The sequence below is a fragment of the Typopeltis vanoorti genome, chromosome 1, assembly GCF_054136105.1.
Source record: "Typopeltis vanoorti isolate ZY-2024b chromosome 1, IOZ_Tvanoo_1.0, whole genome shotgun sequence".
Lineage (NCBI taxonomy): Eukaryota > Metazoa > Arthropoda > Arachnida > Uropygi > Thelyphonidae > Typopeltis > Typopeltis vanoorti.
In genome coordinates, this window is record NC_143549.1 from 161507720 (window position 1) to 161531575 (window position 23856).

At 35.1% G+C, this 23856-nt stretch overlaps 1 protein-coding gene and 1 non-coding gene across 3 annotated transcripts in view; one reads left to right on the plus strand and one right to left on the minus strand.

Annotated features, from left to right (window-relative positions):
* The window catches only part of LOC150110586 (DNA (cytosine-5)-methyltransferase PliMCI-like), a 678915-nt gene that overhangs the window by 501539 nt on the left and 153520 nt on the right, over nt 1–23856 (plus strand). For both annotated transcript variants that reach the window (XM_090399829.1, XM_090399828.1), the window contains exons 26-27: nt 7955–8084; nt 21979–22130. In XM_090399829.1, coding sequence (XP_090255955.1) covers nt 7955–8084; nt 21979–22130 — 282 coding nt within the window. The remainder of the gene's footprint in view (nt 1–7954; nt 8085–21978; nt 22131–23856) is intronic.
* Nucleotides 5724–5796, minus strand: TRNAK-CUU (transfer RNA lysine (anticodon CUU)). Its single transcript has one exon. It is a non-coding gene; the product is annotated as a tRNA-Lys (tRNA).

The window sequence follows — 23856 nt, forward strand, 5'->3', positions numbered from 1 at the left end:
GGAAACATTGATTGATTCTGCCAGAGAGGCATGTGGTGAGGTTGTGTGCAAAGATAAAAAAATCAGAACTCCCTAGTGGACACAGGAAGTTAAAGAGGCAGTGAAGGAAAAGAAGAAAGCATATCAAAAGTTCCTGGCAAATAAGTCAGCTTTTACTCTTACAGAATACAGAGACAAATGTAAGAAAGCTAAACAGTGTGTAAAACTAGCTAAACAAAAGTCATGGGAGGACTTTGGCAAGAATATAGAAAATAAATATCAAGAAGGTGGCAAAATATTCTGGAGGGTGTTGAAGAAGCTTAGGAATGGAGGAAAGAGTGCTGTAAAAGGAATTAGAGATGATAAAGGTGAAATGAAAACAGGAGAAAAAGATATCCTTGAAGTATGGAGTAATTACTTTGAAAAACTGCTAAATGAAACAAGCAGTGATGACAGCACAGTGATAAAAAACACTGACCAGGCATGCAGTCAGGAATACATATCCATACTTGAAGTAGAAAAAGCCATCAAAGGCTTGAAATGTGGAAAGGCAGCAGGAGTAGATGATATTCGACCAGAAATGCTGAAGTATGGTGGTATAAGAGTCTTACAGTGGCTGCACTGCATAGTTCAGAAAGCCTGGACAGAGGGACGAATTCCCGATGATTGGAGTAGAGCTCTCATAGTACCCATATATAAAAAGGGAAATAAAACTGAATGTGAGAATTACAGAGGTATTTCCCTACTGAGTGTTCCTGGCAAGATCTATGCAAGTATACTTGAGAAACGGTTGAGAAGAATTGTGGAAGAAAAGCTTGGTGAAGAACAAGCTGGATTCAGGCCAAATAGAGGCTGTCAGGATCAGATCTTCACTTTACGACAAATAGTCGAGAAAGCATGGGAATATAACAAAGATCTGTATTTAAGTTTTGTAGATTTGGAAAAGGCATATGACAAGGTGCCAAGAGAGAAGCTATTCAATACGCTGCAGTTATATGGTGTCAATGGGGCATTATATCAAGCAATACTTAGTCTTTATTTGAGTTGTGAGTCAGCAGTTAGAATTGAAGGAAGTACAGGAAGATGGTTTAATGTTAAATCTGGTGTGAGACAAGGATGTACATTATCCCCTCTGTTATTCATTATCTATATGGATCACATTATGAAGGAATGTGGTATTAAACCTGATATCAAAATTGGAGATGTTAATGTCAGCTCTTTGCTTTATGCGGATGATGTTATACTTCTAAATAAATCCGCTACAAGTCTGCAAGATTCTCTGACTAAATTGAATAGCTGTTGTAATAGATATGGTATGAAGGTCAGCAATAAAAAGACAAAGACAATGAAAATAGGCAGAATCATTGAAAATGTCAACTGTGTTGTGAATGGAGAACCGGTGGAACAAGTAAAATATTTCAGCTACTTAGGCACAATTTTTACTGAAGATGGTAAACTAAATATAGAAATAGACAACAGAATCAGCAAAGCTGGTATCGTGGGAAGTCAATTGAATAAATTCATATGGAATAAGAAAGAAATTAGTCGGAACACTAAATTAGCTGTATACAAGACTGTGTTCAAACCAATTTTAACTTATGGATCTGAGAGCTGGGTCAGAAGTAAAACACTTGACCAAAGACTAGAGACCGCAGATATGAGAGTCCTGAGAAAGATTAGAGGCGTGAACAGATGGCATCAATGGCAATATCATATTAAAAATGAGGATATTAGGAAAGAACTTGACATTGTCAGCATCCAGGAATGCGTTAGCAGAGCTAATCTCAGATGGTATGGTCACTTAAATAGAATGGGAGAGGAAAGATTAGCAAAACAAATGTTCTCTGCCAGGTTGGCAGGAAAACGACCCAGAGGAAGACCAAGATATAGGTGGATTGATACGGTACAAAGTGCCTTAGACGATAGAAATATAAGATCTGATAATGTTGGAGTCTTGACAAGTAACAGACTGATTTGGAGGAAAATTGTAGATAGGAAGTTAGTAATGATGTAATTTTTTCATGTAGTACTGTCATATCCTGTACACCCCTTGAGGGTACATGGCAGGAATTTGATGATGATGATGATGATGATGATGATGATGATGATATAATATATATATATACACAGTGAGGTCTCTTTTTATGCGGCAGATGCGTTCCACAGAAAACCGCATATAAAAATCGCACAAAAAAGGCCTAACTTACGTTAAAAAATCGGGGATATGTTCCATAATTTTCTAAAACCGCATGAAACCGAAGTTTTAGATGAATTAAAATAAACCTAAAATCACATAAAAAAAGTTTATGAAAATTCAGGAAAATAAGAATGCCTAAGTTTGTTTTAAAGCTTTATTCATCTAATTTTATTGAAAAGTAACAATTTTTTTTAATATTTTGTCATCAGAATTATTGTTGCTGTTAGACAATATTCGGAAACGTTTATAAACTGGTGCGAAATCACTTTCATCACCAGAGGAGATAGTCAGCGCATCAGATCTCTAAGGTAAAGGTAATGGTTCTTCACAAACAGAATTAGCTTCACCCTCGTTCTGTGCTGATTTGTTTCTTCTGACAATGTAATCAGTGATTAAACTTTGCGATTTTGATTTTGCTAATTTTTTTATGCGGCTCTCGATATTCAGACATACAGTTCTTCAGCTCACGTTGGAATTTAAAGTCTCATTCAGAATTTGTGTCATTAACAAGAAAATGATTTTCCAATTTATGACACACTTCGAGCCCTTCTCGAATTATATTTGCAGTGAGGGGGGCAGGTTTTTCTTCCGCTCTACACTATTGTTTTCTGGATCTTCGACGATATCTAAAGTTAATCGATATCCAATAATATCATCATCACTTAAGGCATTATCAACAAGCAATTTGTCTACATCATTCTGGCTAATTGTATTAAAACCTTCTCCACCAATTTTCTGTGCCAAAGTAATGATTTCAGCTGATAAAGTAGATGGCTACACTGTTTGCAATACATCCAGGCCAAGCTGCTTTCCAGCAAGCATTTAAAGTTTGTGGGCTTATTTCAGCGATAGCAGATGCAACATGATTTAAGTAGTCCAAAATATAAAATGTTTTCCACACGTCAATTACTGTTAATGATTCATTTTCTACTTTATCTAATATAAATCGAAAAGTGTGCTTAACGTAATATTTTTTAAAAGTAGCAATTATGCCTTGATCTAATGGCTGAATAATGCTTGTTGTATTGGCCGGAAAAAACACTACCTGCATATTTGGATGTTCTAAATGCAGATGACTTGGTGCATTGTCAACAATTAATAAAACTTTAAAATCGAGAGCTTTTTGCTTCATGTATATTTCCACTTCTGGTACAAAGCAATTATTGAACCATTCAGTAAATACAGCAGTTGTTACCCAGGCCTTTGTATTAGCCATCCAATGTACCGGCAGGTGTTCAGATCTTTGCCTTTTAGAGCACGTGGTCTTAGAAATCGATTTACTAGGAGGGGTTTCAACATTAGATCTGATGCATTGCTACAAAGTAACAATGTTACTCAATCTTTGCTTGCTTTAAACCTCCCTTGCTTTTTTCTCAGACTTTGCAATATAAGTTCGACTAGGCATTTTCTTCCAAAACAATCCTGTTTCATCAGCGTTAAGCACTTGATCGGGACAATATCCACCATCTTCAATAATTTGGGCTAACTTCTCTTGAAAATTTTTGGCTGCTGCTGCAACCTCGCCTGTAATCTTCACGTTAAAGTGCATTCCTTTTTAAAAACCTGGTTAAACATCCTTTGCTAGCCAAAATTTCTTTATCAGCCTAGGAAGCAGAAGTAGATGGCTCCAAATGCTTCATCTGTTCATAAAACCGAACAGTTTTTTGTTTAATTAAATAACCACTTATAGGAATTCTTTTTTGAGTTAATTCTTCAATCCAAATTACGAGCGCTCATTCCGTGTTTTCTAATAAAGCATCTATCGAGTACGATGATAATTTGGCACTTAGTTTTGTGCCAGAAATGACAGATTTTCTTATTGCGACTTCATTCTTTTTAATTGCTCTCATAGTAGATTCGCCTAAATTAAAATGTTTACCAATCACCGTAGATCCCTCTCCTTTTGCTAAGCGATCTAAAATTGCAATTTTCATTTCCAAAGAAATTGCTTTTTTTGGTGCTTTTTTTCTTCCATTGGACTAAATTTAATTAATTAATTAATAATACAAATCAGCTAAATTAACAATTAATTATTAATGAATACATTACAAAATAACCAAGGTGTTCCATAAACATTTCAGGATTTGTGAAGTGTTTCTGTCGTAGGAAAAGTTTGGGAAACACTGTATTTCCCTATTATCTGAATGGATTCTCTTTCTGTTGACATGTGCAGAAGTGTCAAAAGTCTCCTGTCTGTGGGTGTGCACTGCATAACTTCAAATTCCCATAAAAAGAGACTCGAGTGTGTGTGTGTGTGTGTGTGTGTGTGTGTGTGTGTGTGTGTGTGTGTGTGTGTGTGTGTGTGTGTGTGTACACACACACACACACACACACACACCTAAAGTCTATACCAGCACGTGCATAGCTGTTATATTGATTTTATGTTGTGTGTGTGCACCGCATGTGTGTACACACACACATCATAAAATTAATATAACAGCTATGCAAGTGCTGACATGTACTTCAGATCACAACAAGAAATCCTACAAAAATTATGCTTTTCATGCTTGCTTCCTACTGAACATTCATTCTTTCATGAATTGAATTCATACAAGAGAAAACCTATAAAATCTGCTTCTTGTAACAGCAACATAAGCCAGTCAAATTCTTCCTGCACCCTAAATTCACAGAATACTGAAAAAAGCATGCAGAGTACTTCAGTTACTTATATAAAAGCTTAACAAGCTATATGGATCAATCGTTTCATTACCATAGAATGACTTTAATTTCTATACTGAAGTTTCAACATATTTCATTTAAGGAATGACTAAAATCATATCAGTAGCTTCAAATTACTCTTCAGACTGAGAATCCTAAAACAGAACAATAAATTATGACTCATAAACTTTATTGGGTCCATTTCTATATGAATTGGATAGCAGTGAAGTTTCTTTCAGTATTTACTGTAAGTTCTGTCTGGATTAATGACTACAATAAACTTCACACATCTTTTTTTGAAAAGGATTCTCTCTCTCTCTCATATTTCCAACATTTATTCTAATTTCTGTTTAATCTTTGTATATTGAAATCACAAACTCCCCTATTTTCCTTCTCTGTTCTTGTTTTTCCTTCTGAACAGTTGAACACTTCACATCTCTTAACATTCTTTTTACTCACTGCATGCTCATAAATACAGTAGAGTGACCTCTGTTCCTTTCTTTGTCCCAGTTGCAAGTTTCAGCATTGTGCTTGAAATGGCAGTCACATTCAATTTCATAGTGCTGGAAAGTTATATAATTATAATATTAAAATGAAACAAGCAAAATTTACAAGAAAATCTTCATTTCTCTGTTTTATTATTATTACATCACACCTCCATGGAGTCCAAAGACTCATTGAGGGAGGGCATCTACTCTACAACTTTTTGTCTCACTACTCCACCAACCTTCATCATCTAACACCAACGCCATCTACTGCCGACTACCACCATTAGTACTTTCACAGACTATCACAACATCCATGCCCATGGTGGGATTCGAACCCGCTGCCTTTTGGCTGGAGAGCAGATATGCTAACCACTCGGCCAACCAGGTCGGCAAAAGCAAGACACCCAACGTGGAGCTCGAACCCACGACCCCGAGATTAAGAGTCTTGTGCTCTGCCAACTGAGCTAGCCAGGCGCTTGATTTTATTAGAACTTTTTTTCACTTGCTTATAAATTAAATTAAAGATGCCAATAAATTGTATTCTTGTATAATCCAAGTGTAGACAAACAAGGTTCGTGTATGAAGTATCTTCACAACTAGGCTACTTATACATGTCCAAATGAGTGTGGGGTGTACTTCGCATTATGATATATTATGGAAATTGAAGTGAAGTCCTGAGCCTCTATAGTAGCCAAATTGTCAAGATACTTCCCATGCTAGCTTTGTTAGTTTGCACTTGGATAAAAGATTAAAATAATAATATAATTTCTTGCCATCTATTTAATCATTTCCAAAACATGAATTACAGCAGTAACCTTCTCTCATAAATGACAACATAATGAATTTTTTTTTTTTAAATGTTTATCTTGATACAAACTGACCCAGCATTTCAAAAAAAAAAAAAAAAAGAAAAGAAAAAAAATTGATCATCATATAAGGTTATAATTATGCTGTAATATCTAAGCAAAATAAATTTGTTACATCTGAGCAAGACTTCAGTAGCCAAAGATAAAAATGATATCTCAATATGTCCTGCACACACACACACACACACAGAAAAAGAAAAACATTGAAATAGCAACTTTACAAAAGAAATACCATATTATTAGAATTTAAATTCATTTTAATTTTTTATATGTAATTTGTGGGATATCTGAATTTTAATGCAGATAGTGTATGGTTGCAAATGCTAAGAATGAGAAAATGAGAGAATTATCAAGTTCCCTTACAATTGGAAGATGGTCTTCGAAATACTTATTAAAAGTAGTTCTGCATTTATAAGAATGCTCATAATTATTTGCACTATAACATTCATCAATTACAATCTACTTCAGTTTGCTGAAGTAGATTCCATTCAAGTGAAATTTTTCAGTTGTCTAGCCATCATCCAAGAGTGCTTTTATAATATTTCATAAGCACGTCAGAGTATTTCCGTTCCTTCATAATTACATGGTGATCAGCATTCATTATTAAAAAATTATGGAAACAACTACTGCTATAGTAAAACTTGAGTTTAATATAAACCAAAATAATCACTCCATGTTTTGACCTTCATATTAAGGTCATCATCTGGAGTATGCATTTGTACAAAGAAATAAACGTGTAAGCTACATTACAATTTGTGTTACACTTTGCAGTAGCACCTAGAACTGTTAATAAACTGGATGTTATATTCCACATAGAACGAGACATTAAATTTCTTCCAAATAATATAGCTGATAAAATTCGTTTAGAAACCAATAATGTTTTGAATAAAACAAAAGCTATATGTAGCAGTCTTGCCAAAACAGAACTAGCAGCCATCGACTCATTAAAAGCTATTAAAATGCAGGTAAACAAAGTCTGACAGAAGGTAATGCAAGTTGCCCTAAACAGATCTGCTTAGTTTTGGTTTTGTAACCATGCATGATTGGTGCTTGCGATGTGCCTGTTACCATAATTGATATGTTAAAATGTCAATGTAAACCAATTGAGATTTGATGTACTTACTAGATTCTGATAATTTTAGTCAAAGTTCGGGGGGGGGGGGTGTCTTTTTTTTTTTTTTTTTTTTTTTTTTTCACACATACATATATTAAATTTCCAAACACTCTGACATTCATTACAAAAAATTTATGGAAACACTACCAGGGTATAGTAAAATTTCAGTTTAATATAAACCAAAACATGAAGTTGCTACTATTTCATTTGATTTCCACTCAACATCTTCAGAGCACAATTCAAACTGCAAATGTAAAGGAACTAATGCCCTGTAACAGTGTCCTTTAGGGACAGGATAAAAAGAAGTTGATTCAGAAAAGAGTCATTCTGGGAGACTTGATAGCAAATATAGTTTTTTTTATGGTCTTCAAGATAGATTTTAATAGATCTATTAGTCAGGAATTCCTTTCCAGTTACAGTTCAGAAAACACTTCAAATTATATGAGTGTTTTGTGTTATACAACAGTGGCAATTTGGTGCTCAGGATGCAGAGTGGAAATCCAAAAAAAATAGTAGCAACTTGATATTTTATTTAATAATTAGTGTTATAAAAATGTGTGATGTTACCTGCTAAATCCAGTTCCATGCAGGTAATAAATAAAATTTTAATAAATAAGTATACTTTTTAAAACTATGAATCTTTTTCTTCTAGGGTAAAGGAAAAGGGAAAGGTAAAAATAAAGAAAAAGCTAAACCAGAAGAGGAAAAAATAAGGACCAGTATGGAAATTTATCCTATAATTAAAAAGCTAAGGACCTTGGATGTGTTCTCTGGTTGTGGAGGTAACCAGGTTATTTGATGTTATAAAACTATTTTATTTTATAGAGATTTGAACATTTCCTTCATATAAAACTTGAATAATTAACTGATAGTTAATTATACATAATTAACTGTTTGTAGTTTCTTTCTGATTTTATATTAAATCATTTCAAGTTTTTTTTAATAAACTGAAAATTTAACTTTTTATTTTTGTCAGTTTCATTGAGGATAAAATAGTGGTTTTTTTTTTTTTTTTTTTGTGATTTTGTCCTATTGTGTTATGTAGTATTTTATATGTAATATGAAAGTATTACACCAAGTTATCTTTGTATTAGGAAACCCACCTAATAGTGCGAAGGCCCACCTCTCTGTGCAGTCAAATCTCGCAGACGCTCAGGAACTTGTTCCACAAGGTGTCAAATATCCTCTATGCATAACTGGACTGCTGCAGCAACTCTGTCAGTTCATGCTCATTCTGTGGGGGAAGGATCAGCAATTCCCACACCCCCCTTTCTGGTATATCTCACACATATGCAATTGGACAACAGCCTAGAGAATTTGGAGGGAGGGCAAGGCAACATAACAAATTCATTGTGTTCTTGCAACCATTCAGTAGTTATACAAGCTCGATGGCAACATAGTTGTGGTAGACCTCCTGCAATATGGATGGAGATGGTCAGCCAACAGGTCCCTGTAACATTCACCATTCAGTGTTTGTGGGATGATAGCCAACAGATCTAGGATGTGCTAGGAAAAAGATGAACCCCATCTGTGCAACCAGGGGATATGACTTCATGCTGTTTATACCAAATGCAAACCCAGCCATCAGCATGGTGCAGTAGGAAACAGGACTCATCACTTCAGATGACCTTCCATCTATAGAGGGTCTATTGCTTATGTTCCTTGGCCCATGCAAGTTTGCGATGCCTGGCCATCATCTTCATCATGGGTACACTTGTTGGCCTGCAGATGTGGAACCCTAGGCAAAGCAAGGTATAGTTCATATGGAAATGGGTCGAACTGCCCTGCTGTTGTACAAATCATTGCTGAGATACCAGTCGAAACACCTTACACTCACCTCTTAAGATCAACCACACGTGGCTGACCAATGTTAACCCTTCTGCTGGATGTCTGTGTTCATGGTTAATCCAGTCCTGGTACACTCTTGATATAGTAGTATGGGAGCAACCAACAAGTGCAGCTGTTTCTGAAATACTGGCACCTGGCTTCTGTCCCCACAGTCAGATTAGCTTACGTTGCCCATTTTCTCCATTACTGGCAAACACTTACTGATTACATAAAGAGGATAGGTGTGCCCATTTACAGTAGCTGCATGTGACATCGATATTCCTTATCACATGGTACTTTGTTATCACAGCATATATGAAAATGGGGGGGATCCTAATGTAAAGCTAACTAAGTGTATATTACTTATTTCATATTGCATTTTATGTGTAATATGAAAATGCAATATATTTTCATTATCTATATCAATAAACATATCAGGAGTCAACAAAAAAAACCATATGTAATAACCTGCTACAGTTACCAGTACACACAAGATGAGTATTGAGCTTAACTATCAAAGAATAATGTGATTGGTCGTGATCCTTTGTGTGTGTGTGTGAGGGGGGGGGGGTTGAAGAAAATAACAAAAACAAATTCCAAAAATTGATAGAATATAAGTTAAATTAATACACAGTATAAAAAAAAAATGATTCTTTTTTTAAACAAATCAATGCTTCATTTCTTCAGATGGCTTTAAGATAATCTGCATCTTGATAATTATATTGTAAACTCAACAATTTTTAACACAATTAAAAAGTATTAACTCTTTTGCTTTGGTCTCATTGTGCAAATGGAACTGGACAGACCTCTTTGCCTTGTATTTGAGGGGCCTATGGAGGGTACAAGACCCTTGTTTTACCAAGATTAACATGTCATAAAATCCTTAGAACTGCATTGGACTTTCAAAGTTATTGGCATATGAAAAGGATTGCATTGGACTTTCAAAGTTATTGGCATATGAAAAGGATTGCATTGGACAGAGAACAGTGGAAAGCTCTTATAAATGTCAGACTCAGCCTATCTTGATGAAGGAAGAGAAGAAGAATTATATTTTAGTCTAAGAATTTTCATTGTTCTAGAAAGTTATTCATTAGAACGGATATTTCTGTTGCTTAAATGCTTTTAACAGTTTATAGGTTGGAGGTATTCTCCTACATACTGCATTCTGTATAGAAAAGGGCAGTTAGATTGATTGATTGACTCTGCTCTCATTCACTCCCTATCACACAGATGTTCAGCTTCTGCAGCTTGCATCTTTTATCAATATTAATAATAATGTTGGAGTCTTGACAGATAACAGATTGATTTGGAGGAAAATTGTTGACAGGAAGATAGTAATGATGTAAGTTCTGCATCTCGTAATATCATAATATTCTGTACAACCCTTGATTTATGTTTTTTTTTTTTTATTCATATGAGGTTCCCCCATTCCTCAACCATCTTAAGCAACAGTTGAGGAACATCCTAGTGAGGGATTAAGTACTTATTTTATGACTCTAAATCCGTGTGTCTTCACATTCCGGTTTGCCTGTTCTGAGGGACGAAAAACCTGAGCTTCCGGGTGAAAAAACCTCTACCTCTGTATGAGATCGGCTAACTCATCTTTAGTTGAAAGAGACCAGATAAAGATTCCTCATGTCATGGACAGGAATCGAACCCAGGTGTTTCTGACTAAAGGGCTTCGTCTATACCAGTGATGGCGAACCTTTTTACCCAGGTGTGTGTCAAACATCTTTTTTTTTTTTTGAATATTGACGTTGTTGATGTGCCACTTGCATAAATGCATTATAAATTTAACTACTTAATCATAGATGGCGACTTATATATATCATGTTAGGCTATTTATTTAATAGGACATTGATATACAATCTATGAATTCATATTATACAATTAATTTAATAAACTGAAATTATTGAAATTAGTTTTTTCATCAGAATACCAATATTTTTCAACATCCAAGGTGTGTCACTTGAAACCCTCAAGTGTGTCAGTGCTGACACGCATGTCATAGGTTCACCATCACTGGTCTATACTAACTGAGCTACAGAGGCTCTAATTTTATGATGATGATGTTGACTGTGTGGTCTTGACTTGACAGATTAAAAAATGTGGCACACATTTTTTAATGATGATGCAAAGAGCATGTACAGTGGGATGTGGAAGTTTGGAAAGCTGTGTTGTGGTTGCAATGAATCATACTACATCCTCTACTGAGCAGATGGACGGGTGTGCCAGATGCCCAGTGAACGTCTCCTAACCAGAGTACTTAACTCCATTATGAAATTTGGAGGTGGTGTGATGCTATGGGCCTGTTTTTATTTCTGGTTTGGCCTCAGTCTTCTGTTTGTAGTACCATGAACATTGAACTCGGAGAGGTATGTATCTGATCATTCTGAACAATGCAATTGTAAAAATAATCATTAAAATTATGAATTTTTTTTACAATTATTTCTCTGCTAGTATATAATTAGTTTTGGTTTCATAACACATACATCAGCACTTGCAGTGTGCCCTTTATTGATATTATTCTTGTCAAAATGAAATGTAAAGTATTCGAAATTTTTATGTACTTACTAGATTCTGATAATTATGTTACTTTCAATCCTGTTATTGTAATTTAAAATTATCAAGTGTTGTGTTTTGAAAAGACATTCTCGTTATGCTAGCAGAGACCATATGTCAGCCATTATACTTCTCACTTGCTATTTACATGGAGTGTGCATGCTTGCCGAAGAATCTGATGGGTGATTGACAGCTAACAGAGAGAGCATTCAGTATTGGGGTAATGAGAAAAACAAGAGAGTGGTAATGGAAGTTCAAGAATGCAGAGCAGAGAAATTTTGTTCTTAGGAAGTTTTTAAGTTTTATATGCCAGTCGAAAGAATATTATTAGAAGATTTCAAAAAGAAATCATAGAACTGTGAGTCTTAAAACTGGAGCAGTTGAAACTGTCAACAAATATTTAGTAAATAAAAGAGTCAATGTTCTAATTGAATGTTCAAGGGAACGCTGGAACTGTTTGTTATTTCTTCTGGAAAAGGCAATGGAATTAGCTCAACTTAGATATGTTGTTTATGAAGGTAGTAGAAGAATCTTTTTTCTCTGGTACAGTAAATTGTGCATTAAATAGAAATGTAAGAGGTAAGAAATATTTATACTTCAGTGAGACAGGAGGAATAATATTGTATGCTACATAAGGGAGATAAAAAAGGATCCCATGCAAAAGAAGAAGAAAATTTTATATTTTCAGAAATGGTCTAAACAAAGAAACTGACTCTGATGAACATTTTTTGTTGTGAAAACAAGCTGTTTAGATGTAATTAAGTATATGTCAAACAATCCAATAATAGAATGAGCCAGAGAATGAATGATTTCATATTTTGGATAAGAAAATCTCTGAAGGTAGATTTATTTTAGAAGGCCTTGGATCCAGTTGATTTTGTAGTTATTTATGCAATTTTATTTAAATGTATATAATGTTTTAGTTTCATTAAATGTGTATATTTGGTCTTGAGTCAGTGATTTTCCAGATTCTAAAAGAAATAGTTAAAAATCATTGCACCAGTTGGAATTGAACCCTTGTGTAAATACTAAACACTCGGAGTAAAAATCTATTTATAGAGATGAAATAAAATAAACAGTCTCTTAACACAATGCTTCCTACTTTATGGCATTTTTATGGAACTGACCATTGCCTCTTTCGACAAGAGGCAATGCACTGCATCATAAGGCTGCTGGTTTTGTAACTGCTTGGTTTGTGGACATGAATATCACCACACTTCACTGGCCTCCATAGTGCTGCCTTGGTCTCAGCTATAATGAACATCTGTGGAATGAACTGGAGCATCAGGTGAGGTCAAGGGACGTTCACTACACAGTGATCTAGGACCTTATTAAATGCCTGCAGGAAGAATAGTCCAAAATTCCCATCTTCCTCCTTTTACGCTCTTTTACCTTGCGGTGTCGAGGATTTGTTAATCATCAGACTTCAAACTGTTCACAAGATAAGGTGGTTAGCCCTGCGCCCCGGTGTATCTTGTGTCCATAGTGTTGAGTTCTCAAGGCCGGTTTGCCTGCTGTGGAAAGTATTCCCTGTAGGATTGCTGCAGTCATTGCAATGAAAGGCGTTCCTACATCTTATTATGGTGGGTGCTTGACTGTTTGTTCCTTTCACTGTGGTGTCTGTTGATTTCTTGCCAAGCTGTGTATATGGTTTACACATGTAAAAGAATCTAGAATTTTATTCAAAAACTTATATAACTAATCCAGCATAACAATGACATTGGTGAGACAGGCCAGTAACTACATTCTAAACATGAATCATAGGGACGACTCAGCAAGTGTGTGCTTACTAACTTAGGTACACATGCTTCATTCACCCAAAAAAATTATTTTTCTTTGTGGCAAGTAACAGGAGGAATGACTATAGCAGGATAACTTGAAATAGTGCTGATGTTAGTCAGGTGACAGAAGCAAATGGAATACACACAGCAAACTGGCATTGATCTGAAATTAATTATAAATGCCATGATGAACTTAAAAGAAAAATCTTGGAATCCCCAGAAATTGCACTAAATCCTATTCACCTTATATCAACCTTGGTTGATATAAGGTGAATCAACCTTTCTGATTGTTACTCCACTGCTGTTCAGCTATGGCAATCACGTCCTTGTGCACAAAAATAACAATGCAGCTAAAATGAATCAACCTTTCTGATTGTTACTTCTCTGCTGTTCAGCTATGGCAATCACGTCCTTGTGCACAAAAATAACAATGCAAATAACAAAGCAAAAATAACAAAACCATTCTAATGTGAACAAGCTGTTAATAATTTAGAACATTTAGTAATGTACCAAAGTAATGTTTTTTTTTGTGTATCTCTTTTTTTTTCTTCTACTATGTGCCCTATGAAGTTTTCTAGAAGGACGAAACTAGTTGTGCCTTTAAAAATGAATTAGTTATATTCTAATATACATATCGTCTATTTGTAATTGCTTTAAAAAAACACAGTCATGTAATGCCTGATGCAACCATATTCTTCAATCTGTAATCGGCCTTAAGTGGATGAGCAGATTATATTGTTGCAGTTAAGTGATCTGTAGATTATTTCTAAAATACAGAGCATTTGTGTTTTGAACTGTTAATGAAATGGTTTGAACAGACAGCAGTAGGTATGACAAACAGTATTGAAGCCTGTTGTTTATTATTTTAACGGTATAATAGAACACAGAAACTAAGTAAATAATTAATTTATTAACTTGATGCTGATATTTCGCTGGTATTATAACCAGCATCTTCAGAGCACAAAAACACTGTTTGTCACAATACGCGAGACTAAAACAACATGGTGTACTTAAACAAAATTGTAGCAGCAACACAAAGACTAGAGTCCTGATTTTGGCGCCCTCTATCTGAAAAAAAAAAAAAAAAAAAAAAAACGCTATCATATATTACTAGAGTCCTAGAAAAGTGCTAGTTTTTTCTTAATATGACTGTCTCCCAGATCTTCGGCAAGTTAATACTGCCATATTTGTTGAGATTTGGAGTGTGTTTTAGGGCTTCTGTCGCCTCTAAGAACAATCTCTCTGATTTATATGGGTTTCTGTGTAGTACTTTTGTGTTTTTCCAGTTGATCCTGTGTGCAGGGGTATCCGGAGCATGGTCTGCTAGGCCTGACTTCCCATAATGATAATTCCGGACGTATCGTTTATGTTCGTTGATGCGGATATTCACAGTTCTTCCTGTTTGACCGTAGTAGGCTTGATTGCATGAGCAGGGTACTTGGTAGACTCCTGGATGTGATAAAGGAGGAATGCTGTCCTTGGGTGAGTGGATGAGGGTGGCTAATTTGCTACATGGTCTGAATGTAGTGCGTAGTTTATGTTTATTGAGAATTCTTGAGATCTTTTCGGATGTGCCTTTAATGTAAGGGATGGTGACTGTTTTGTTGTAGTTCTCTGTGGTGGATGGTGGGAGGGATTTCTTAGGAGTGTTTAGTATTTTGTTTATTTTTTGTGGATTGTAGCCGTTGGCCAAGAAGGTGTGGCGTAAGTGAGTCAGTTCAGCAATAAGAGCCTTGTCATTTGAACAGATTGCTCTCGCTCTATGGGTTAGCGTTTTTAATATGCCATATTGTTGAGAAGGATGATGGTGTGATTGTTTGTGTAAGTATCTGCCTGTATGTGTGGGTTTTCTGAAAACTGAAAATGATAAGGAACCATCTGGGAGACGTGTGATGAGTGTATCCAGGAAGGGCAGACAGTTGTTGGCTTCCAGTTCCATAGTAAAGTGGATTTTTGGATGTTGGCTATTTAAATGTGCTAAGAATGTTTTCAATGTCTCAGGGCCATGTGGCCAAATAGCAAGCACATCATCAACATAGCGTAGCCAAAAGTGTTGGTTTGAGAGTGGCTGTATTGATTGCTTGTTTTTCCAGGTGTTCTATGTAAAAGTTGGCTGGGGGGGAAGGGGGGAGCCCATGGCTGTCCCATCAATTTGTTTGTATATTTTCCCTTTCCATGTGAAATATCCTGCATGTATTGTGAATTTGAATAGTTCAAATATATCAGGGGGGAAGTGTGACTTCAGTAGATTGAGGGTTTCTATTAGTGATACATTTGTGAATAGTGAAGTGATGTCAAAGCTTACTATTAAGTCTGAGCTTTTTAGGGTGAGGTGTTGTAAGATGCTTTTTAGGTGTGCTGAATTTTTGACAAAGGAGGGAGAATTGTTAGTGAGAGTGGCTAGTAGCTTCGCTAAATGTCTAGCCAGTTTGTATGTGGGACTATTTATACTGTCCACAATTGGGCGTAGGGGTGTGCCTGGTTTGTGAATTTTTGGTGATCCATAGATCCTCGGTGTTTTAACATGAAAGGGTTTGAGTTTGTTAACTGTGTCTTTGGGCCAGGAAGTGACTTTTTTTAATAATTTTCGTGCCTTATTCTTTTGTGTGTTGGTGGGATTGCGATCTATAATTTTGTATGTTGACTGATCTTGTAATAGTGTGTGCATTTTGTTTTCATATTCAGTTGTGTCCATCACCACGGTTGCATTTCCTTTGTCTGCTTTTGTTATGGTAATTTGGCTGTTGTTGTGTAGCTCTTTTATAGCAATGAATTCCTTATGTGGGATATTATTTTTGGGAGGCTTGGACTTGATTAGGATGTTGGTCACATCTAAACGTATGTTGTTAGCTATTGTTGGAGGCAGGTCGTAAATTCCTCGTTCGATGGACGCCATTATTTCGGCTTTTGGAACTTGCTTGGGAGTTATGGCAAAGTTGTGCCCTCGACTTAAAGCAGTCGTGGCTTCTTTGCTTAAGGTGAGTGACGATAGATTCACGATGATGAGGTCTTGTTGTAATTGCAGTCATTGTATGGTGTTCCGTTGTTGTAGATTTTCGAACTTCTTTTGGTGCCGGTTTTTGACTCTGTCGAATTCTTTTTTTGCCGTTGCGTCGGTGATGTTCTCTAAGATCTGCCAAAGTTCTGTATTTAGAATATTATGCAGTGATTCTCGTAATGCGCTGATGGTTGTATTTGCTTGTGCTAATTCCCGGCGAGTGGTGTTAATTTGTTCGCGTATGTTGATGATGTGCTTGCTATTTGGCCACATGGCCCTGAGACATTGAAAACATTCTTAGCACATTTAAATAGCCAACATCCAAAAATCCACTTTACTATGGAACTGGAAGCCAACAACTGTCTGCCCTTCCTGGATACACTCATCACACGTCTCCCAGATGGTTCCTTATCATTTTCAGTTTTCAGAAAACCCACACATACAGGCAGATACTTACACAAACAATCACACCATCATCCTTCTCAACAATATGGCATATTAAAAACGCTAACCCATAGAGCGAGAGCAATCTGTTCAAATGACAAGGCTCTTATTGCTGAACTGACTCACTTACGCCACACCTTCTTGGCCAACGGCTACAATCCACAAAAAATAAACAAAATACTAAACACTCCTAAGAAACCCCTTCCACCATCCACCACCGAGAACTACAACAAAACAGTCACCATCCCTTACATTAAAGGCACATCCGAAAAGATTTCAAGAATTCTCAATAAACATAAACTACGCACTACATTCAGACCATGTAGCAAATTAGCCACCCTCATCCGCTCACCCAAGGACAGCATTCCTCCTTTATCACATCCAGGAGTCTACCAAGTACCCTGCCCATGCAATCAAGCCTACTACGGTCAAACAGGAAGAACTGTGAATATCCGCATCAACGAACATAAACGATACGTCCGGAATTATCATTATGGGAAGTCGGGCCTAGCAGACCATGCTCTGGATACCCCCTGCACACAGGATCAACTGGAAAAACACAAAAGTACTACACAGAAACCCGTATAAATCAGAGAGATTGTTCTTAGAGGCGACAGAAGCCCTAAAACACACTCCAAATCTCAACAAATATGGCTGTATTAACTTGCCCAAGATCTGGGAGACAGTCATATTAAGAAAAAACTAGCACTTTTCTAGGACTCTAGTAATATATGATAGCATTTTTTTTTTTTTTTTTTTTTTTTTTTTTTTTTTTTTTTTTTTTCAGATATAGGGCGCCAAAATCAGGACTCTAGTCTTTGTGTTGCTGCTACAATTTTGTTTAAGTACACCATGTTGTTTTAGTCTCGCGTATTGTGACAAACAGTGTTTTTGTGCTCTGAAGATGCTGGTTATAATACCAGTGAAATATCAGCATCAAGTTAATAAATTAATTATTTACTTAGTTTCTGTGTTCTATTATACTGTTAAAATAATAAACAACATGATCGACGAACACATAAGTCTGTCCACACGTTTAAGTATTGAAGCCTGCCAAACAGGCTCATTATGTTCATATTTGAGCCCTTTGTACATCATTTAAAAAAAGACATTCACTTTTGAATTTGAAATAATGGTATGTCAGATGTACCAATATAAAAATCCAAAGAACTAGGTCAACTTTTTATATCTACAGAAAACCCATGAGTTCTGAAGGATATACGTTAAGTTTTACTCCCATTGGAGTCACCACATTTGTAGATTGCTTCTGTCCTGTTAATAAATGTTTTTAACACATAAACACAAAAAAAAAAAAAAAAAACGTTAAATAATACTTTACAAATATTTCAGCCTTTAATTAACAAGTTATCTTCAGCATAAGAAATGGTTATACAAGGCCAAATGTTAACGATGAATTATATATTTGGTTTAATCCTTTATGCAAGTGTAAGCAAACAAAGTTTGCGCCTGAAGTAATTTATGGACTGGGGCAATTCATGGCAAAGGTAGTATGACTTCACATCACTTGCCTTGGTATCCCATAATGCAAAACACATCTCTTTACAGACATGTAATTCTGTGCATTAAGGGAAGGATCACCACCCAGACTGGTTTCAATCTTTCACTTACACTTGGATAAAGGATTAAACCAAATATATAATTCGTCGCATAACCAAGTGAAAAACAACTTACAGAAAAAACCCCTTTTTTACACTTTTCAGGGGACTGATGTAAAAAAGTGCAAATAGCAGGAAATGTAAAAAAAAAAAAAAAAAAAAAAAAACATTAAAAAAAGGCTAAAAAATGGCTTACTGCTAGTATGTGAGTCTACATACTAGATTACAAAATTTAATAACTGAAAATAAATGAATTTACAATTACTTATATTTATCTATTTTAAAAAATCTTAAATTTTTTTTTTTTTGACATAATCTAGATTGCTTTGCATTGAGTTCAACGCTTGACCTGTTTTTTACTATCGTGTTCAAACTGGACACGGAGAGTCCAAGATCTTTTGCTAAATGCACACATGTTCCGGCATACCAATCTATACATCGCAGAATTGCTATCTTTTCTTCTACCGAAATACATTTTCTGTCTTTTTCTCCATGTTACTAACATGGATAATCCACCACTGCAACTTGAAAGCAACTTACACACATTAAATTACATAGCAGAAATTCTGCAATATCAATTCGTACTGTGATTGAAAAATCATGGTATCGCTCATCACTACATTACTGCTGCAAGCGTGCAAGTCACCGTGATGGCAGAAAGCAATGTCATCTGGAAACAGAAATAGTTTCGAAAATCAGTATTGCCACCCTAGAAAAAAATACAAATCACGGAAAATAACGTCCACATCAAGTTGTTAATGGCAAAAAAACAATATATCGTAAGAATAGGCGTTAAGACGGGACCAATGGAAAATGATAGATGGCAGGAAAACATAAATTGCAGGAACATAAAAACAGGGTTTTACTGTATTTTATTTGTAGAATTCTTCTTAAACATTTATTTACAAAGCTTTGGAGTTTTTTTTTTCGTATTGCTTTTGTTGTTGTCCATGTTTCTGATTCATAGAGTATAACAGATTTGATATTTGTATTAAATAACCTGATTTTGTTTTTTAAACCTATTTGCTTTGATCTCCATATTTTCCCTCACACGTTAAAAATTATGTATTCTCTGTATCTTAGATTGTATATCTTCTCCTGCTCCTCTCTGTTTATTTATTATTGATCCCTAGTTAATTAAAGTTCCCTATTGTTTCTAAAATTTGACCATCCATTTCTAGGTCATGTTTTTGTTTATTATTTAATTTCATTTTCATTTGATCTATGCATCACCTGTTGGCTCTGAATTAATGCTTGTATTTCTTTTAGCTTTTGCTCTATTTCTATTCTTTCTTTTGAACTCAGCTAGATCAATCCCTGTCCATTCCATCTATTCTCACTTATTCCCTATTTTATCTTTGTAGAGGGGTGCTTAAGGGTCAAAGCTGTATAACTGAGAGGAGACCTCCACATAGCCTTTAAAGGAATGCAGAAAACCGACCAGGGCTTCTAACCTAATGTCCAATCCTCACATTCTCGTGCCTTAGACAATCGAAATATAAGATCTGATAACGTTGTAGTCTTGACAAGTAACAGACTGATTTGGAGGAAAATTGTAGATAGGAAATTAGTAATGATGTAAATTGTTCATATAGCTATCGTATCCTGTACACCTGTTGAGGTTAACATGGCAGGAATTTGATGATGATTATCTTTGTAGTCTTTTATCTGTGGTTTACTACTTCTGATATTTCATACATAGTCCTCACATTCCAACATAAAAAGAGCAATTCATATTTCTCTTTTTTTTTTCTTTTCTTATTTCTCTTCTCGAAATAGTTTGTCTCTTGGTTTTTGTGAATACAGCAGAATATTCTGTTGTATTCCTTAGTTTCTCCATAAGAGCTTTCGCTAGGGACTGTCATTTCCAACAGTTTGTCTTCATTTAGTATTACATTTCGCTCAGATATTTCTGTGGTCCTGCTTTCCATAGTAAACCACTTTTAATGACGATGGGTTGCCAGCCCTTTGCTCAACCCTTACCTGTTTACTCGGGCTTGGGTCCAGCATCATGTTGGATAGTCACATCATGGCTGGCTTATTCAGCTCTTCACTTTTCTTAAAAGATAAGCATTTTAAAGAATCTACCAATCCATGTGGAAGTTGTTTGTTTCAACCCTGAAGGTCTCTAGGTGGAAATTCATAACATCCAGAATAATCAGGTTCTTGACTATAACTTGCAGCTTTAAAATAGTTCCACAAAAACGAATACAAGAGATCTGTGATTCCTACACACCAACTCCAGAAAACTGTGCGAAGAGTTCCAATTTCTTCTATCTCTCCCATTTCTGAACCTGTTTCAAGAATCTTAATGAAATATAGCTTTATAATACTGACATTTTTCCACTCAATAAACTCGCTTTGGCTTCCTTAGAACAAGGAACAGGTGTTTCTTCTTACCTTACTGGCATTTATCATGTTCCTTGAAATTGTAATACTCTTTGTTTTGGACGAACTAGTCATTCTGTGTGTGTGTGGGGGGGGGGGGAATACAGGCAGATCAGTCTTATCTTGTTTTTTATAAGCCTTGAAAAGTCTTAGAACAGCATGGTGTAGATACTGATGATAGAAAATTCTAGTCAAGAACCCGATTACTTCATCATTGTCTCTTTAAATATGAATGCTTAATTAAGGAAAGTGCTGAAGTAATACAGTGCCAGAACTTAAATCGAAACAATTATATGTCTTCATCAAAAATATGGGAAGTCTCGTTATCCTTAGTCATTGCTTTTTACTACACTGTTATCTTGATGTTGTCACATCACATGTACATATGGCTAATATCATTTTAAATACATTGTTATCATACAGTCCCCTATAACTGTTTCCTATCTGAAGACAGCATGTTAATTTCAAGCCAAAATATTTGTAAATAAAGTATTAACATTTCTTGTGTTTGTTAAAAATATTTACCTTTGGAGTTGGAAGTCAGCCATCCTAAATATTCTGAAACATATATATGAATCCATAGTAGAAAAGTACCTATGCAGTGGTTAAGTAAAGCATATAAGTAGAAAAAATTAAGATACTTAGTTTGTTCTACATGCTTTATTTCAGAATGGTTTTTCAATATATTGCAGTAATACTTCATAAATGTAGTATCAGAACAATATAAATATACGCTCATCAGTCTCTTGAGATGTGCTTGAGTGGCTGCACTGCATTCCCCTGTGCAAAACATCCTGCTGCTTTTTGAGATTAGAAATGGTGGCATCTCTAATTTCACATCCAATCAAGCATACGAATTGCTGTTCTCTCTCTCTCTAGCAAAAACAAGTTACAGATAGCTTGCAGTGATGGCTGAAATTTAAGCTTGATCCATTTGTCTACTCTAAGCCTGTTGCAAAATAAAGATGTTATTATTTAATAATAAGTACATTTATCAAGTAGGTCAATTTTCTAGTGAGATAATTAAGATATAAATTACAAATATATTATTACAAAATAGGTTTGTCAGAGGGTTTTCATCAGGCTGGAGTTGCGGAATCCCTATGGGCAATTGAAAAGGAAGAACCAGCTGCACAAGCTTTTCGTCTGAATTTTCCCTCTTGTACAGTGTTTACTGAGGATTGTAATGTATTGTTAAGATTGGTTATGGAAGTAAGTATCCTTATTATTATTATTAATGTTGGCTTAAATAATTAATTTAAGCTAGTAAATTATTTGGTTACATTTCAGTGTCTACACAATTTTTTTATGTTCCAGAAACTTCAACATAAGTCCCCTTGTTGACTTTCTCGCTTTCTAATTTATTTATTTTATTGTAATTGTTTAAACTAATATTTGTACTTAGAAATGCATTCAGAAATTTGGATTTGATTTTTCATTGTATATTTGTGCTGAGAAGTAATTTGAAGGAGAGGAGAAATATTTATAGCTCAGTCCATAACAACCCTGATCTTTAGAGAGCCTTAGTTCATGTCCTGTCTAGAGCATGAAGTACTCTTATAAGGGTTAAACATCCTGGAAACTTGTTTTTCATCCTGCAGAATAGGTAGACACAACATGCAACTGTTCAGAGTACAATGACATATGCAAATGACTGAATGATACTTGGATTTTCAAAGAGGAGATATATTTTGATAGAACATATTTTAATGCTAATTGTGTTAATCATGTATTACTTAAATACATCAAAAATATGGAAATTTCTATAACACTGAAATGTTTCTAATTTTTGATATCATATGGTTACCTTAATTACTATATGTATTTTGAGATGCCCTTATATCATACTGTGCTGGCTCACCTGGTTTCCTTATCAATATATCTTTTTTTTCTTACTACTTTATGTCACTTTCTCCCATGATTGGAATATTTATATAAATGATATTTTCTATTATAAACTTGAATACAGTAACCATCATATGAGTAAATGCAGCAATTATACAATGCTGCATTTGCTCATATAATGGTTTCAGCAACATAATGCTCCTATGAATCAAACTATGCAAAGTTTTCATGAACTTTTTTTGTTTACCACATCAGTGCTTGCTTCATCTCTCCTCCTTTTTTCTCTCCTTCTTTCTTTCTGTCTGTGTGTGTGTGTCATTGTGAATTACAAACTCTTCATAACTGTTATATATTAACATTAGTATGGGTACTGTCACTTCCAGTGAAAAGAAGACTCATAAACCTATTGCTTTAGATACTAAGATTAAAATTATTCCATTTAGTGACAGTGGTGTATTGAACACTGTGATGATCATATGGTAACAAAAAACAAAGATAATGTGAAAAGTGCTACACTAGCAGTTATTCATAAGCGTGTCACTCTTATTGCCAAAATGGTGTAGATTGATTACCAAATTAATCAGAATATTAAAGCAAAGCTATGCAGAATAACTTTTTCATTTGCAAAAATTATTCTAAATCTTTTGTTTATGTAACTGACATAAATTAATGCTTTATTTATGTCATTTACTTGCATTAGGAAGTGACGAGGGTCGCTGAAGCATGTGGCAGTGGATTTGAGCTATGGTAAAAAAAAAAAAAAAAAAAAGTTTTTTTTAAATGGTGCGTAGTGTGAATTCTTTTGTGACTTGTGCTACTTTTTTCTCAGTAACACAAGTGTTCTTTAGTGGTTCTGCTTTTGGAGTTTCGTTGTTATATATTGTGTTATTTTGGGGTTACCGAGAAGGCGAGTTCACAGTCGACAGCATTTGCGGTGGAAGAGAAGAGAAGTTTTCGCTATTTAGTATAGTTGAATATAGCATTTATATTTATATGTGTATAATTAGGATTTAGTTTAGTAGTTTCTCAGCAGTAAGAAATGATAGTGGCCGTAGCTGCAATCACAAATGGCATGTCACCAAGTCCTCTGCCA